This window comes from Equus quagga, chromosome 7 (genome assembly GCF_021613505.1).
Source record: "Equus quagga isolate Etosha38 chromosome 7, UCLA_HA_Equagga_1.0, whole genome shotgun sequence".
Lineage (NCBI taxonomy): Eukaryota > Metazoa > Chordata > Mammalia > Perissodactyla > Equidae > Equus > Equus quagga.
The window spans coordinates 1,120,205-1,137,094 of record NC_060273.1 but is presented as its reverse complement, the minus strand read 5'-3'; the positions used below and the strand labels follow the sequence as shown (position 1 = coordinate 1,137,094).

At 65.3% G+C, this 16,890-nt stretch overlaps 1 protein-coding gene across 8 annotated transcripts in view; it reads right to left on the bottom strand.

Moving 5' to 3' along the window:
* CACNA1H (calcium voltage-gated channel subunit alpha1 H) overlaps positions 1-16,890 on the bottom strand; it is a 69,165-nt gene that overhangs the window by 1,869 nt on the left and 50,406 nt on the right. For 2 of the 8 annotated variants that reach the window (XM_046668044.1, XM_046668043.1), the window contains 23 exons: positions 15,168-15,319; positions 14,157-14,342; positions 13,315-13,432; positions 12,835-12,990; positions 12,556-12,646; positions 12,205-12,413; positions 10,539-10,949; positions 10,088-10,188; positions 9,782-9,905; positions 9,604-9,699; positions 9,294-9,478; positions 8,640-9,096; positions 8,330-8,419; positions 7,923-8,115; positions 7,311-7,328; positions 5,815-5,966; positions 4,829-4,938; positions 4,442-4,575; positions 4,110-4,180; positions 2,636-2,714; positions 1,386-1,507; positions 866-1,295; positions 606-766 (listed from right to left, as the gene is read on the bottom strand). In XM_046668044.1, coding sequence (XP_046524000.1) covers positions 606-766; positions 866-1,295; positions 1,386-1,507; positions 2,636-2,714; positions 4,110-4,180; positions 4,442-4,575; positions 4,829-4,938; positions 5,815-5,966; positions 7,311-7,328; positions 7,923-8,115; positions 8,330-8,419; positions 8,640-9,096; positions 9,294-9,478; positions 9,604-9,699; positions 9,782-9,905; positions 10,088-10,188; positions 10,539-10,949; positions 12,205-12,413; positions 12,556-12,646; positions 12,835-12,990; positions 13,315-13,432; positions 14,157-14,342; positions 15,168-15,319 — 3,846 coding nt within the window. The remainder of the gene's footprint in view (positions 1-605; positions 767-865; positions 1,296-1,385; positions 1,508-2,635; positions 2,715-4,109; positions 4,181-4,441; positions 4,576-4,828; positions 4,939-5,814; positions 5,967-7,310; positions 7,329-7,922; positions 8,116-8,329; positions 8,420-8,639; positions 9,097-9,293; positions 9,479-9,603; positions 9,700-9,781; positions 9,906-10,087; positions 10,189-10,538; positions 10,950-12,204; positions 12,414-12,555; positions 12,647-12,834; positions 12,991-13,314; positions 13,433-14,156; positions 14,343-15,167; positions 15,320-16,890) is intronic. The other 6 variants (XM_046668048.1, XM_046668049.1, XM_046668051.1 and 3 more) reach the window with 6 other exon arrangements.

The following is a 16,890-nucleotide window of genomic DNA, read 5'->3' as shown; positions in this document are numbered from 1 at the left end:
TGGCTACCAGCCAGGGGCTCAGGGAGCCCTCCCTACCCCAAGGCCAGGGTGGAGTCTCAACCCCCCAAGACTAGGGACCCAGGGTGAGACGGGGCTGGAAGCCCCTGGTGCAGCTGTCATTGGCCCCAGCCCCACCCGTGCCACCCTGGGGACCAGCCTGAGTGCAGGGGCCACCGCAAGTGTTGGTTGCGCTGGGGAAAGGCTGCGAGAAGTAGGACTGGGGCCTGAGCTCCTGTGGGCAGAGCCTGCTGTGGGCCCCAGGAGACCCCAGGAGCTGAGAATTGGGCTGAGGCCACCGCCCCGCCTTGTGCACCCCAGCTTAGCCAGACACCCCGAGAACAGGGAATGAGAGGAGCTGCGGCTGCAGGCGGGCGGGGGGAGGCTGAGTACAGGTGAGGCCTGCAGACACCGTCAGTGGGGGCACCGAGGGAGACCGAAGCCGCTGCCCAAGGAGGGGACTTAAGTTCCCATGGCCAGGCGCACTGTTGTCACAGGCTCTAGAGACATGGTGCGCCCCCTCCCCTGCTGTTCTGCCTTCAGATGGGGACAGGGATCCCCCAGGGAGCCCCTGGGCCTCGGCTTCAGGACTGGGGGGCTTTTCCTACCTGTCTGCAGAGCAGCCGGCTGAGGCTGGGGGAGCGGGCTATGCCACGAGGGGGCAGGGCATGGAGACGGTCGCTACTCCGGGCTGGGGAGGACTCAGCCGAAGGGACCTGCAGGGCAGTGCAGGACTCTGCAGGCGGCGAGTGAGCAGAAGCCACCAGGCCTGGGACGAGAAGGCACTTGAACTGAGCCGCTGCTGCCCGGGCCACCCGCCCTGCCTGCCTGGCCCTCGTCCTCTGGCTGCCACCGCGCGGGGCCGTACCCGAGGGGGCGCTGCCCGCGTAGGTTTCCATCTCCACCTCCTGCAGCCGGTGGGGGTGAGGGGCCGAGGCGGGTGCCACAGGCCGGAACATGTAGCTGTCATTGGGCAGCGAGAGCATCCTGGACACGGACACCTTACGCACGACCAGGAGGCTGGGGGCATCTGGCCCGGCCCCCGGGCTCGGCTGGGCCACGGGCTGGGGGTGGGTGGGGGACCCCTGCGCCATCTCCAGCTCGAGCTCGGCATCCAGCTCGGCATCCTCGCGGGCCTCCTTGTTGCTCTCCTCCAGGTGCTTCATGAGCACGGCGACCACCACGTTGACCAGCACGAACTGGGCCACCAGCACGAAGGTGACGAAGTAGACAGGCGAGACGGCTGGCAGGTAGCTGAGGCAGTGCTTGTCCTCGCGGGCGCACTCCCGCAGCGTGTCCTGCGGGCCGACAGGGTGCGGGCAGGTTCTCATTTCCACCGGCAGGCTGCCCCGCAGATCCCACTACACTGTCCCCAGGCCAAGCAGTACCTTCATGATCCCATTCCAGTTGTCCCCCGTGGACACACGGAAGAGCGTGAGGAAGGCCATTCCGAAGTTGGAGAAGGTGGCATGCCGGCTCAGGCCCTCACAGGGGTTGTCCTCGCTGCACTCTGCAGGGTAGATCAAGCCTGGTCAGCCACACGCACTGGGGGCTGTGCACACACGAGCATGACCGTGGGTCCTGCACTGTCCCTTGTGCTCCTTGGGCACAGGGCAGTAGCTCAGAGGCCCTGGCAGGTGGGCGCCCGCAGGGGACACCTCTGGGGAGCCACATCCCTTCAAAGCAGAGTGTGGCAGCTCCTCCTCGGCGTGGGGGCTGCCTCGGGAGAGTGGCCTGGAGCCTGCCCTCAGATCTAGGGCTTTCTGGATGGACGCTGCCTCCGAGGATGCACAGGCCAAGCCCCTGGCACTAGTCTGGCGCTGGCTCAGCCCAGCGGAAGGCACTGCCTGTGCCCAGGCCCGCGGTTCAGATCAGCACACTCTCGGGCCCCTGCAGGGCAGTGAGGCTGCCCTGGGGCATGAGGCGTGCTGGACACTGGGCCAGGGGCCAGGAGGAGTCGGGCCTGGGGTCTTGGGCACCAGGTGCCAGGTCCCAGGAGTTCCCTCTGGGCAGACCCTGGGCTGTGACAGCCACCTCAGCCACTTCAGGGACAGGCCTGCTGGTGGCTCCTGGAAGCCACTGAGCATTCAGTGCCACCCAGTGTTCAGGAGACCCCGGCAGGAAGGGGAGAGGGACCCACGGGGACTGAGCTGCCCAGAGTGGCCAGAGCCTCAGGCCTGGGGTGGGGTCTAAGAAAATCCTTGGGGACAATTTAAAAGGATGTCCTGCAGCATTTGTCTCCTGGGGACCATGTGCAGTTCACGTCAATGCCTCTGTTTGTGTGGGTGTGTCTGTGTTTGCACACTTGCTCATGCTCACATGTGGCTCTGTTCTCCTGGCTGGGGTGTGAACATGTAAGCCTGTCCATGTGTGTGTCTGCCTCATGCAGGGAAGGGCTGAAAAGGAGCCAGGGAGAGGACATGACAGGGGCCACGCAGCCCCACCTCAGCCCACCAGCGACTGAGCTGTCTGCAGGCCGTGTGCACAGGGGTGAGGTTGTGCGGGCCATGCGCACAGAAGTGAGGCTGCACAGGCCACGAGCACAAAGGCAAGCCTGTGTGGTCCCTGAGCACAGGGATGAGCCCGCACATTCCTGGGCCCTGGGCCCGCGGGGAGGGTGCACAGTGGCTGTACTCACCGAGCCTCCCGAACAGCTCCACTCCCAGGGCAGCATAGATAAAAAACAGGAGCATGAAAAGGAGGCCGAGGTTGCCTACCTACACAGGAGAGAAGCAGAGATCAGCCCCCGCTGCCCAGCCTTCGGCACCTGGCGCCCCACCTCGCCACCCGCCCCCCACATTCCCAGCCGCGCAGTGGGTTGAAGTCCCAGAGGCCGCCTCGGAGCCCAGTTCTTAATCTGACCCTCCGGGCCTGCAGCTCCCACGGCCCCCAGGGGCACCCGTCCTGCCTGGAGCCCAAGGCCCTTCTGCCAGCCTCTGCCCCTCCTTGCTCCCCACGCTCACCCTGCACCCAGGACCCCCCACACCCACGCCTCCACCTCCTCGCTCCCCAGGCCCTAGGAGGCCTCCCTGGGGCTCTGGCAGACTCCGGGCAGGGCCGGCCTCCAGCTGCGGGGGCCCTGTGCTGAGGCCCAGGCTGGAGCTCTGTAAACTGAGGGAGGCCTCGCCCTGACCTCCAGGCAGAGTCTCACGAATCTCGCAGGCCCACCCTCCCAGCATGTGCTCATGCTGCTTTCTGTGGGGGGGACCCTCCATCTTCACGTGTCTCCTGTGCCCCTGACGTAGGCTGCTCCCCACTCCAGCACCTGCTCCAGCCCACCTCCCCTCTCATCACTCCCAGAGACGCTGGTGGGCACAAGAACGCTGGGAATTGATGAGACAGGGCTGAGGAATGCTGCCGAGGGGACGAGGGGACCCTGGAAAGTGGGAGGGCATGGGGGGCCAGTGTGCATGTGGGTATGCAGATCGTTGGAAAGCTGAGGTGCTGGGTGGATAGGCAGCTGTCGGAGGGGGAAGAGGGTGCCTGGGCAGGCAGCCGGGTGGACAGAAACATGCTGGGCTGGTGGACAGACACTGACCACGAGGGCTAGAGGATGGACAGATGGACACACGGGTGGATGGGTGGGTGCACAGCTGGTCGGGGACTGGCTACCACACAGATGGACAATGACTCCCAGGTCAACAGCCCAGAGAGGGCCAGGGTAGGGGCTCTGGGTACAGGAAGTGAGGATGCAGGGCCTGAGGCGGCTCCAAGGACGACAGAGGCCTGCAGACAACACCTGAGCCCTGGGAGTGGTCCCCAAACTCAGACAAGCCCACCAGCCACATCCTCTGCCCTCAGCCTGAATCCCACTGCCTCCAGAATTGGACTGGGCAGATGGGCACCGGCTATTGGTCTTCCCCAGAAGGACTGAGGCCCAGAAGGCACGCAGACCATCTCTCCGAGCACAGCTGGGCTGTTCCCTGCACACGGGTGCGTGTGTGCATGTAACCACAGCTGTCACACGACCGGATGACCAAGCGAACAAATGAAAGAATGGGAGACGGCAAGCCAGGCCCTCCCTGTAGCCTCGTCCTCTTGGGGCATCTGTGATGCCCATCCTTGGGGCAGCGCGGCTGGGAGGGAACCAGGACCTGGAGCTGCTGACCTACCTGGGGCAGGGCTTGAACCACCGTGTCCAGCAGGGCCCGCATGCCTGTGGCCATCTTGAGCAGCTTCAGCACTAGCGCCAGGAGCCAAGCATTAGTGGGGCGGGGGGGGAGGGCCGCACTGTCTGACCCTCCCCTGGCTGGCGGAGACCCTGGAGCACCCCTGCCTCCCTGTCACCAGCACTGTCCACCAGCACACGCTTCAGGGTGTGATGAGAAAGGAGACTGGGGGCCAGTGAGCACTAGAACCCCTCTGCTGGGCCCGGGCCGTGGGGACCACAGCAGGGACCTCCTGACAGTGCCTGGGACCCCGGGGAGGACGGGGGGCGGCCTACCGCGGGCGATGCGCAGCACGCGCATGATACGAATAATGGTGGGGTTGATGGGCAGGGCTGCGTTCATCTCGATCTCCTCCAGCGTGATTCCCATGATGGACAGTAGGACGATGGCAAGGTCCAGCTGGTTCCACCTGGGCCGGCCGGACGGGCAGACGCGGCTCAGCATTGGCCACCGCCTCCTTCTCTGCACCCCCAGCCCTTCAGAGCCCACCCGGGGGCACGAGCAGGAGTCCCTTCCTGTCACCCGTGGGGCGTGTCCCTCATCTCAGCAGTCACCCTGCAGACCTCAGGCCGGGGCCCTGGCGAGGAGAGCCAGCGCTTGCCTGCCCCCAAGAGCCCCAAGGGTCCTCCAGGGTGCTGGTGGACCGTCCTTGAAAAACGCACCTGTCCTTGAAAAACCTTCGGAACCCAAATGCCACCAGCTTCAGCACGGCCTCGAGCACGAAGACGATGGTGAACACGTAGTTGCAATACTTGAGGGCCTCATCCAGCGACTGCGGGCGGAGCAGCAGGCTGTGGACGGCCCTGCTGGGCCCGGCCCGCCCCTCCCTGCCCTGCACACTGGGCACCCAGCCTGGTCACCCTGCTCATCTCTCTCCTCCACTGACCTCTGGCACAGGGTGGCTCTCTCTTGAGGCCCAGGTGTTGAGCAAGCACTTGCTGTATGCAGCCTGTGCCAGGCCTGGGGACCTCACCTGGCTTCACCCGTGCAACATCTCGACGACAACCCTCAGGTGGGGGGCCTGCCAACTTGGAGCCCAGACTCCTGGCCCAGCCTTGACCAGGTCCCACCCACAGCCCGGGGCAGAGACACACAGAGCTCAGCTTCAAGCAAAGCCAGTGGGATCCGGTTCAAAGGCCCTGTTACTCTGAGCTGGCTCCCTTCCTCTGGTTGGAGAGGGGGACGCATCCTTCCCTTAATGAAATGACAGAGATGCAGCTGTGACTGGGCAACGCGAGAGCTGCCCATCTTACACCGGCGTGTCTCCCGCCAGCTCCCCTCCTCAGCCCGGCTTTCTCCTGGATTGAGACCCACAGCCTGCAAAGGCTGACTCAGGGACACTCCCTCGGCCAGTGTTTCGAGATGGAACCACTCGTAGGGCAGGGAGGGCAGGCGAGGGCCGGCCAGAGCAGGTGGCCTGGGGACTTCCACCCGATTTTAAAAGAAGTACTCTTTATTCAAGCCTCAGCGCCACACACATCAACCCAAGTGTGGGCCACATATGTGGGACGTCCCCCATTCTCAGGGCAGCACCTGCTCATCCAGCCACCCTGCTGAGCGCTGGCCCCGACCCGCAGCCCCTGGGGGCCCGTCTCCCTGCAGCGGGTCCTGGAGGCAGGGTGAGCGGGGTCTTGAGGCACGAGCCCACCTTGGGCTGGTTGTAGTGCTCCACGGACATGGTGATGACGTTGACCCCAATGATGAAGGTGATGAAGAGATCGAGGTAGTGGCTGGTGCACAGAGAGTGGATGGAACGACGGGCGGGCGAGTAGTCGGCATAGTAGGGCCGGCGCTGGGCTTCTGCAAGGAGAGGGCGACGTGAGTGTGGCCCATGCCCTGGTGACACCGGGACGGCTGGCCCTCTTCACCTCCCAGGAGGCTGGCGTGCAAGGGTGGCTGGAGGAGGGCCCCAGGCTCAGAGGTGAGGAGTTTGCACGAGATTGGGAGAGGAAATTTCTCCCAGGAATGGGGTCCTGTTCTAGGTAAGAAGTGGCCCCTGTGAGTCTGGCTCCTGCTGTTAGCTGGAGAACACCGGCAGGAAGGCCTGGGTGGGAGTGGGCCCCAGGGGCAGGTCATCCACCGACCTCCTCAACTGTGGGGGCCCCGGCCCCAGGGCAGGCCCCAGGAGTGGGCCTGGAAGCTGAGACCCCACCTGGGCCCTGCCCAGACCCTTCCCTGCCAGGGGCTCCCAGATTAGGGCCTTTGTGGTCTATTTTCGCTGGCAGGGGGTTCAGGGAGACCTCACCGATGGAAGGTAGGCAGAAGAGAGCTTTCTTGGGAGGCAGGGCCAGTCCTGCCCGGAACCCCCCCTATTGCCTAGTCTGGGCACAAGCTCCGCTCTGGCCACCAGGGGAAGTCCTTCCCCTCCTCATCCTCCAAGAGGCCAGTGGACACTGCCTGTTATTCGGGATCTGCTGGACCTCTGGTCCACCCGAGGCTGTTGGCCATGACCTGGGGGGTGGGTCGTGCGTCCCCCAACATGCCGGCCTGCAGTGAATGCTCTGCCTGCAGTAACCCCTTTAGGGTTAGCACAGTAGTGCTCCCTGAGCTCCCATTGGGTGCGGACACAGCTGTCACCACTGCATATGAAGACCTGCCTCAGCCACAGAACCACCCACAGGCAGGTGACCACGCAGCGAGAGCCGTGGCTGCCCCAGCCGATGGCCCAGGGCCTGGGAAAGCAGGGGCCGAGGGGAACGAACCTCCCCGGGACCCTCATGCCCCTTGGTCTGGCATGCAGTCACTAAAGAGCTCAGCCCAGCTCGTGCAACCAAAGGGGCTGGTGGCCAGTTGGGCCAGGCCAGCACTGAGGACAGAGAGTAGCCACAAGCCAGCAGGTGTCCCAGAGCGTGGCAGAGACACAGGCAGGCATGCAAGCCGGGCACAGAAACACACGTGAGCTCGGAGGCAGCAGCGAGGACACTAGGCAGGCTAGCTGGCTGCACTTCCCCCTCCCGCTGACGCCTGGCGCCCCCCCCAGCCGTCCCGTGCCCACCCTGCAGCGGACCCTGGTGGCCTGGCACCCGCCTGCAACATCTGCCCTTCCGCGAGGCAGTGGCGGAGTAACGGGACCAGGCCACCCTGCAGCCCTGAGCAACGGCCGTCACAAGTGGGGGCTAAGACATGCATGGCGGGGAGAGGTACCTGGGTTGGGGAAAGTGCCTGGAAAGACAAGGAGATGGTCTGAGCTGGCCGCGGTGGGGCGGGGTGAGAACGCTCCACACCGGGCTGGGTAAGGGGGACTCAAGGGTCCCCTCCTGCAGGAAGCCCTCCCTGTCCCCAAGCTGGGTGGGGCTGCCCTACGACCCTCTCTCTGTCTTGGACAGCGATGTGGTGTGGGGACTTGGGGGGTGAGCCTGCCCCTGCAGCGACGGGAGATGGGAATTGGGGGCCTCATCCATCTCAGGTGCCACTTGGGACGGGATCCCTGCCTCCTGCAGCAGCCGCCCTCCCTGCCTGGGCCCCTCCTCCGGGGTCCCGGCCCCCATGCAGGCCCAGGCAAGGCGGGCAGCGAGCAGAGCCACTGGGCGAGGCGGGGGCTGGGAGCCCAGGGGAGCCGGGCGGGCAGGGAGCTGGGGGCGAGGCTGCCTGGGCGTCCACCACACCCAACACCGAGTGTGTGGAGAGCCGGCCACGCGGGGCCCGACCTCAGAGCCGCTGGAACCCGGCTCTGGAACAGGCGCACGGGGCGCAGGGGCGAGCAATGGGCGGGCGGCGCGCAGGTACCACCCGCCACCGCCGCCGGGGGCGCCTTACTCCTGCGCTTCCTCTCCAGGCGCCGCCGCCGCTTCTCCTCGCGCCGCCGCGCCTCCTCCGCCTCCTGGTGCTGCCGGCACTTGTGGAAGTTCTCCACCACGACGCCCACGAACATGTTGAGCACGAAGAAGCTGACGATGAGCAGGAAGGAGATGAAGTAGAGCAGCATCCAGGGGTTGTGGTTGGGCACGGGCTGCGGCAGAGGAGAGGCGCGTGGGTCCCGCCGCCCGCCGGGCCAGAGAGGGGCTGCAGGGGGCAGCTGTGGCCCCGGGACTAGCAACTCTCCGCGAGTTCTCAGGCCAAAGACGGGCTTTCGAGGACAGAGGCCCTGAGATGACCCAAAGAGCTCCGAAAAACAGGGTCTGCTCGGAGAGTCAGGGCCAGGGTCGCCCACCGCCCGCCCGCACCTGCTGGTCTATGCCCACGGCGTCCAGCCCGTCGTACATGATGTTCACCCAGCCGTCCTTGGACGAGAGCACGAACAGGGACATCAGCGCCTGCGGGACCAGAGCGGGGTGTTACCGTGCGCGCTGTCCCCTCCCGGGTGAGACCCCTGCGGGACCCCCCACGGACCACACGACCAGACAGCGGCCTTGGCTCTGCAGACGCGCCCTCGGCTCCGGAGCGCGGTGGTCCAGCGCAGGGTCCGCCGGCTCCGCCCCATCAGGCCCCCAGCCCCGCCCCAGGCCCCACCTCGCCCCACCCACGCCCACCCACCTGGCCGAGATTGTCGAAGTTGTACTTGCGCCGCACCCAGCGGTAGTGCGCGGCCCGGCACTCGGCCTTGGTGGAGATGTTCCTGGTGTCGGCGCCCTCGCAGTAGTAGAACTTCCCCTTGAAGAGCTGGGCGGGGCGCCCGGTCACCCAGAGGCCCGGCCCTGAGCCCCGGCTCCCCAGACCCACACGCGAGGCCTCCAGGGGCAGCACGGCAGAGACGGGGATCTCCCCACCCGCTCCGCCCTCCGCCCTCCGGGGGCTGCCGTGCCGTTGCCGACCAGAGACCACCTCCCACGGCCGGGACACCCACGGACATGCCGGGCTGCGCACCTGCACGCCCAGAATACCGAAGATGATGAAGAAGGCGCAGCAGATGAGGACGATGTTGCCGATGGGCCTGAGCGACGATATCAGAGTCTCCACCACCAGCTTGAGGCCCGGAGCGCGACTGATGACCCTGGACGCGGGGCACAGGAGACGAGCTGCTGGGCCACCAGAGGGAGCAGCCACGAGGCGGAGCGCACAGTGCGCCAAGGCCCCGCCCCTAGCAAGCCCCACCCACCATGACCACGCCCCCGCCGAAGCCCCCCCCCCCCCCCCCCGGCCCCGCCCCCGCCCCGCCGAAGCCCCACCCCCCCCACCGGCCCCGCCTACCTCAGAGGCCGGAGCGTCCGCAGCAGGCGCAGCACGCGCAGGATTCCAAGAATCTTGGCGCCGCCGGCCGAGGCCATGGCCACGACGATGTCGACCAGGGACACCAGGACCAGCAGCCCGTCCAGCACGTTCCAGCTGCTCTGCAGGTAGGCGTGCTCACCCGAGACCAGGCCCAGGGCCACCACCTGGTAAGGCGCAGAGGAGGAGGGGCCCAGGTGGGCGGCGCTGCAGACTGAAGTGTGGGACAGAGGCCCAGCAGGTGGGGGCTGCTGGGCGGGACGGAGTAGGGGGGGAGGCCAGAGGGACAGACCCCGGGGCTCTCTGGACACGCTGGTACCTTCACCATCATCTCAGCCACGAAGATCGCGGTGAAGATGTAGTTGGAAACGCTGAGAAAGGCGCGCTCCTGCAGAGACAGGACAGTGGTAGGGGCCGGCCGCGCACGCCACACCACCCCGGCCCCTCCCCCAGCAAGGAGGGCGCCTCACGGTGCTGCCGGGGTCGATGTCGGGCCTCTCCAGGGCGATGGTGATGCAGTTGAGGAAGATGAAGACCAGGACCACGTGATCGAACAGCTTGTGAGCGATGATCTTCTGGCAGGAGAGGCGGAACCTGGGGGCGGGGTGTGGAGGGTCCAGGACAGCCCTGGCGGAGCCCTTGCTTCCCGGTCCCTGTGGTCCCCAGGGAGGCGCCCCAGGCACGCCAGCCCCGGGGCGCTCACCACGTGGTGGGGAACCCGGAGACCCAGAGGGGCGGGGCAGCTGCGAGCAGGCCCCTCCCTCCCCGGCCCTCACCTGTTCTGAGGGGAGAAGAGGTACAGGGCCCAGGGATCCCGGCGGCGACACCACTCGGGCTCATAGGGCTCCAGCACCTTGCGCAGCCGCGAGCAGCAGCTCTGGGGGGAGAAGGGGCGGGTCCTCAAGGCCCCTCCCAGCCTGGCCAGCCCCCCCAGCCCCTCCCACCCTCAGGGCGGCCTCTTCCCCAGCCCCAGCCCCGTCCTCCCCACCCAGGGCCTGGGGGTCGATGCTGGGGGCGAATGGTGGTCCAAGCTCCCTGCAGGTCAGCTGGATCAAGTCCTGCTGGGCTTGTCCTGCACCCCTCCCCGCTCCTCCTGCCCATGACCAACACACCCCAAGTCCCTGCCTCGGGCTGCTTCAGGGAACCAGCCTAGATGGGAGGAAGGCAAGGGGCATGGGGGAGTACGGGGGGCTGTGGGGGCCATGGGGGTCGTGGGGCCCCACTCACATCTTCCATGTCGTCGTCAAACTCGGCCGGGTCCTCCTTGTGGCTGTCGATGCGCAGGAAGAACTCGCTGGGCAGGGCCAGCACCTGCCCGTTGCAGTCATGGAACTTGCTGGGCAGTAGGGCGGCCGGCCGTGGGGGCCGCAGGTCCAGTGTGCTGCGGCGGTCCAGGGACTCGGTGCGCCGCAGTGGGGTGGCACACGTCCCCAGTGAGGTCCCCGCCCCGGGCCTGCTGTCCTCGGCCTCGTCATCTGTGCTGCCCTTGCCCTCGCCGGACAGCAGCGACTCCCGCTCCCCACATTGGCTCCGGCGCTTGAGGCTGGGCGCACGCCCCAGGCTGTTCCAGCTTGAACGCCGGCTGCTCCACGCGCTGTTGGGGCCCAACTGGGTGCAGGGGGAGCTGCGGAGGCTGGACTGTGGGGGGGGGGGAGGAATGAGCAGTGCCAGCCCCCCAAGAACCCCCAATATCCCGGGCCCTGGGGCACCTTGTCACTGGGGCCTCACTCTTAACATGCGTGGGGAGCATCTGTACATGGGTCATCTTGTCTAATGTGCAGACGACCCCACTAGAGAGACACCAGCGACACTGCACCCTCAGTGGGATGCCCGAGGCACAGGGACATCAACAAAGAGCTGGGGACACTCTAGCAAGATCAGGGCGCTGGGCAGGCCCTGTGCTGGGCTGGGGAGGCCGCTTGTGCCTGCATAGAAGACCGGAGAGCAGGTTACCCCCAGGGCTGGGGCCCACCGCAGAACAAGCATCCTCGGACACCGCCCGAGCTGCTGACCCCAATCTCCAGGGTGGGGCCCAAATCAGTTCGTAATTGGCGGACCCTGGACTTGCAGAGAAGTTCGGCTGCCGTCTTAGGAAACTAACCCAACTAGGAGCCCGGGATTTACCTGCCCTGTGCCCCTCTCTCTGCCGACACTCGTTTCCATGCTGGGTCTACCGTGAGTGGAGCTGTCACACACCCCCCCGCCCCCAACCCGCCTGTCTGCCTCCCTCGGACTCCTAACAGCTGGGCTGTGATGCATCTTCTTGTTAAACTACCCGGGCACCCGAGGCTGGGCCATCCTGTCTCACCACTTCACCTCGACCGTCCTCCGTTCGCACCCTGACCCGGCTGTCCCACCGTCAGCTTGTCCCGCTCTGCCCACCCCTCCCGGCCCTTCGGACAAGCCAGCTTTGGCTGCATCTGCCAGGGGTGGCATTACTTGGGTTTGTCTGGAAAGCCCCCATGGCCCTGGCTCCATGGGACACTGGTGACCGTGGAGCACGGACCCTCCACCCAGCTTCTGTCATCTGTGTCACGTGCTCTGTCTTTTCTCTTTCTGTCATCCCTTTTCTGGTTTCCCTCTGACGCGTGGTCCGTGCTCTGCCAGCTTTCATCATTTATTACCATTTGGGAGGTACGCTTCCTGCCTGCCCTTCTATCAGAAACTACTGGGGATCGCACACGCGTGTCCACGTCGGCTCTCTCTACACTCCTCCCACAAGAAGAGCAGCTCCCAGCTGCACTTATGGAAACAAAGCATTTGTCCTTCTGGGTCCCCACTCGGGGCCAGGGATTCATGGGGTATGACAGGGGCGTGCGGGACCCTCACTCGTCCTTGCAGGAAGCTGTAAGGAGTTGGGCAGGTGGAGTCTGGGGCAGGGGACGGTCCCTACCAGAGACTTCTGGTCCCCCAGCTGAGGGTCCATGGAGCAGCTGCTGCCACGCCGTGAGTCCAGAAGACCGTGGGCCACGTCCAGGTGTGGGGAGCTCTTGGGGGTGGGCATGGGCGTGGCCGCCGTGCGCATGATGAGGGGAGGGGGCAGGCTGCCTCGGCCCTCCAGGTGCCCATTTGGGGTCACCGCCAGCGAGTACATCTTCATCTCTGGAGGCGGAGGGGGAGGGGGTGGCTCGGGCCTGCAGGGCTCCCAGGACCGGGAAGCCGCCCGCCCAGGACTCCCCTGCAGGGGTTGCAGCTGTGCCAGGATGGGGTGGGCAATGCCTCCCCCGCCACCCCACACACACACCCGTGGCCCGCAGGTCTCTGAACTTGTCGAAATCCTCCTCCAAGCGAGCAGAAGTCTTCTCTTCATCTGTGTCAGATCTGTTGGCGTCACCCTGCGCCCCGCAGAGCAGAAGGCACAGGTGAGGCTCCCCGTGGGTGGGGACCATCTCTGTGCTGAGCACCTGTCTGCAGAGCTCCCCACAGGAGCTCCCCTCTCCGTGTCGGTTGGGGCAGGACTCTCACCCAACCCCAGGCCCCCACTGCCTCCCCCTGGGAGTCCCCCTCGCCTCCAGGCCCTCACCTCAGCCTGGAAGCCCTCCACCAGGATGGCCACCAGCAGGTTGAAGAGCACGTAGTTGCCAAAAGTCATCAAGGCCACAAAGTAGAGTGCTGCCCAGGAGGAGGTGGAGGCCATGCCGTTGTAGAGAACGACGTTCCAGTCCTCCTGGGTGAGGATCTGGAGGAGGGACGGCGAGGCAGAGTGGACCCCAGACTCGAGAGTGGGGTCGACACGGGGGGAGAAGACGGGGCACTGGGTAGTTGACCCTGACCGTGGAAATGCTGGCAAGCCTTTGGGACCAGAAGGAGCTCTGTGCCAGCGAGCACACACATCTACCTCCTCAGGGCTCGGAATCGACGTCCCAACCACTGTTCCCAGCTCTTCACCTGCTCTAGGCTTGGACCGGCTAAGGAGGTACGCTCTGGGGCTGCTTTGAGCAGAGCCGTGACTCTCCTGGGGACCACCATTTACACGAGAGAACGGCTCCCACCTGGGCTTTACCTGGAACACGGTGACAATGGCCCACAGCAGGGAGTCAAAGTTCTTCCTGTCGGGGACCGTGTCTCCAGTGTCTGTCTTTAGGCTGAACTTGCATCCAAAGAGGTGCATGCCCAGGATGCTGAGGGCAGGAGGCAGGGGTGTGGTGAGCAGAGCGGGGGTGGGCGCAGGGGAATGATGAGGGGGGAGCGGCACGCAGCGGCTGTTCCCCGACATCTCCCCCAACCGGGACCCCCACCTTCTGGTTTACAGGGGTGTCCTGGTGCCCACAGCCCAGCTGTTCCTGGTCTACAGGTGGGATGACCGAGGCCGGGGGTGGGAGAGACAACTGAGGCCACTCTGGCTCCGGGCAGTGGCCAGGCCCTGGGGTGCCCGCCTCCCTCAGCCTGCCTGGACTGCCCAGCACTCTGGCCCCCACCCCGAGGCCAGAGCCCCGGGCCAGGCTGACCCACAGCAAGCACTCAGCAGACACCAGCTGAAGTTGATGAACTCCAGCTGGCTGTCCCCACCCCTTCTCCCGCCGCTCCATTGCCTACTCTCCTTTGGGCACGGTCCCTGATCTATCCATCTGGGGGTCTGTCCCATCCCCGCACTCAGCTGTGAGCTCACCAGCACAGAGCCCGGCCTGGGGCCCCACATGCCTCGTGCCCAGAACAGAGAAGGGGCCCCACATCAGTGCTGTTGGAATGAAGGCCTCAGCAGATACTTTGAGGCTCCCGGTCCCCCACCCGGGGCCCCAGTGCTGGCGGGGAGGGGTCCTCCTCTCTGGGGCCGGCACACGTTCCACTCTCCAGGCCTTTGCCCCCCAGCCACCCGCATCGTGCAGTCGCTGGCAGGGCCCCCACCTGAAGATGAAGATGAAGAGCATGAGCAGCATGCAGAACGTGGCCACGTTGTCCATGGTCTTCATGAGCACCACCAGCTGACGCCGCAGCGCGGGCATGAAGCGCACCAGCTTCAGCACCCGCAGCAGCCGGAAGGTCCGCAGCACCGACAGGCCCCCGTCCGCCTGCCCGATGATCTCCCAGACGCTGCGGGCCGGGATGAGGATCAGAAGGGGCCCGTCCTCTGACTGCAGGTCCCTGCACCTGCCCTGAGCCCGGGACTTCCTCTTTCCGGGAGCAGGAACGCTAGCCTGGGAGCTACGGTGGCCTTTGCTCAGTCCCATGCCTGGGAGCAAGTTTGGCTGCATTAAGACACCAGGGAGCTGGGGGCCTGCGGCAAAATCTTCAAAGCCTCCTCATTAGCTGCCATCCCTGATGGCTGCCTGATCTCCCAGAAACTGCCAGAACCCGGGCACCGGCCAGGTCAGAAACTTCTCAGTGGAGGGCCTCCCCCGACCCTGTGCCTTTCACAGCCATGCCTGGCTTGTCCATTCTTGCTCAACTCTCTCCCCGCTAGGGCAGGGACCCCTTGACTCCTGAGGACCCTGCTTCTTTCTGGGGGAGGCAAGCCCCCCGAGATTCTCCCGTTCCTTTCTGTATTGTTTGTACTCCAGCAGATGCCTGGGAGGCAAGCTAGCCTTTCTCACCGGAGCCAAGCCAAGTGGAGTCCAGCCGTGAAGCTGGGGGGCTGCTCAGTGCCCACTCTGTTCCTCTAGGAAACAGCTCCACTAGATTCTAGAAACAACCACCTGAGGTGCAGGTGACCTCACTGTGTGAACTCGACAGTGCGGGTGGGGAGGGACATGGCCCAGGGAGGGGACTGCCCAAGACGTCGTGTCTCAGTACCCACTGTAAACACCCCCGGCAGTGTCCCCTGCTCTGGCCGGGCCTCTGCTCTCTGTGGGGGGGGGTGTTCACCTGACACTGGAGGTTCCTGGGCCTCTGGGCCTGGGCAGGAGACAGGGGACCCACCTGATGATGACGATGATGCCGTCGAAGATGTTGTAGGGGTTCCGGATGTAACCCAGCGGGCCGCAGGCCAGCAGCTTCAGCAGCATCTCGAGGGCGAACATGCTGGTGAATACGATGTTGCTGATCTCCAGGGCGTTGGTCAGCTCGTCGGGCTGCGGGTGGCGGGGGGGGGGGCCATCAGGACCCCACCCATGGCTCCCAATGCTCCTCAGCAGAGGAGGAGCAATGCCCCACTGAACTGGGAGCAAGTGAGGCTGCACCAAGGGGCTGGGGGGCTGCAGCAGCAACTCAGAAGGAGCCTAAATGACTGCTAACCACCTGGAAAAGAAAGCTGAGACCCCACAGGTGTCCCCTCTAGCTGGGCGCTGGCCTGCCTGGCCCTCCCACCCTGACTGTCCCCCCTCAGGGGCCACCTCTGAGCACTGAGCTCTGGAAACACCCAGCCCCGCAGGTGTGGGGCACAGGAACAGGGCCTGGAGCATTTATGCCAGTTCCAGGAGGGTGGGGGTGCAGGGGGTGCGAACAACACCGGAGGCCCCTCTGAGCAGCTGCCGTGGTTCCTGGAGGCCTTGCCCACCCCTCGTTGTCAGAAGGGCCCCGAGGCCTCTTTCTTACTGGGACTTGCTGCCCCTCCTGTGTGCACCTGCACGTGGAGTGCACTATGTGCCCGCCCACGTGTGTACATGTGCACACCTGCAGTAGTGTAGATGCATGCGTGTGCATGCGTGTGCAGGTACCAGTGTGTGACCTGCTTGTGTGCACACACGTGTCTGTGGGTGTGAACGTGCCAGCATGTTTGTGTGCATGTGTATGTGTGTGCCTGCACATGTGCTACTTGTGTGGTGTGTGTGCACGTCTGTTCACGGCCACACCTGCCTGGATAAACCGTGCACACGTGTATCGTACCCTCATGTATGTGCACGCACACACACACATATGTGACTGTGTGCACGTGTACAGAAGCTCTTCCTTCCCGGGGGCCCTCGAGGCCCAGCTGCCCTGCGTGGATCCTCGCAGAGCAAACCTCCCTGCCCGGCTGCTCCAGGCCAGCACTGCTTGGATTTTCCCTAAATCACTCCAAGATGAAAGAAAACAGCTGAAGTGACTTGAAAAGCCCAGAGGGTGGCAGACGAAGAAGCTGGTTTGGCCACTGAAAGTGAACGTGAGACCCAGGGCAGGGGCCAAGGGCCAGCACGCAGAGTCTATGGCATCTGGGCAACGGGGCCAAGCCCCCCCCCCCCCCCCCAATGCACTCTTCTTCTGGGGGCCATGCCACGCCACCACCTCTTCTGGCCACTGAAGGGGCACCTGAGCGGGCGTGGTCACTGAGTCTGGCTCACGTAAAGGGGAGCCTCTCTCCGTGAGAGCTGGGCCACAGGGGTCCCATCCTGAGAAGAGCTGCTGAACCCCTTAGCCCTCTGCTGCCTCTGGGTCTGTGGTCATCTCAGCCCCACCTCCGAGACCCGGGGTGTGTACTGAGAGACCCTCAGGCGGGAGCCACGGGCGGGAGTCCACCACTCAGCAGAGACTGAGCCCAAAGAGGAAATGTGTTTGCTGAGCAACTGCTAAAAATCCCCACAACAGACAACATCCGCTCCCACTCCGTCCCTGCTCCCCAACCCCCACCAACCCCTCTGCAGGGTCGTACAAGAGGCTGGGATCTCCAGGGGACACAAGAGGGCCATGCTCCCTGGGGGTCCTGGCGATGGCCCGGGTCCAGCTG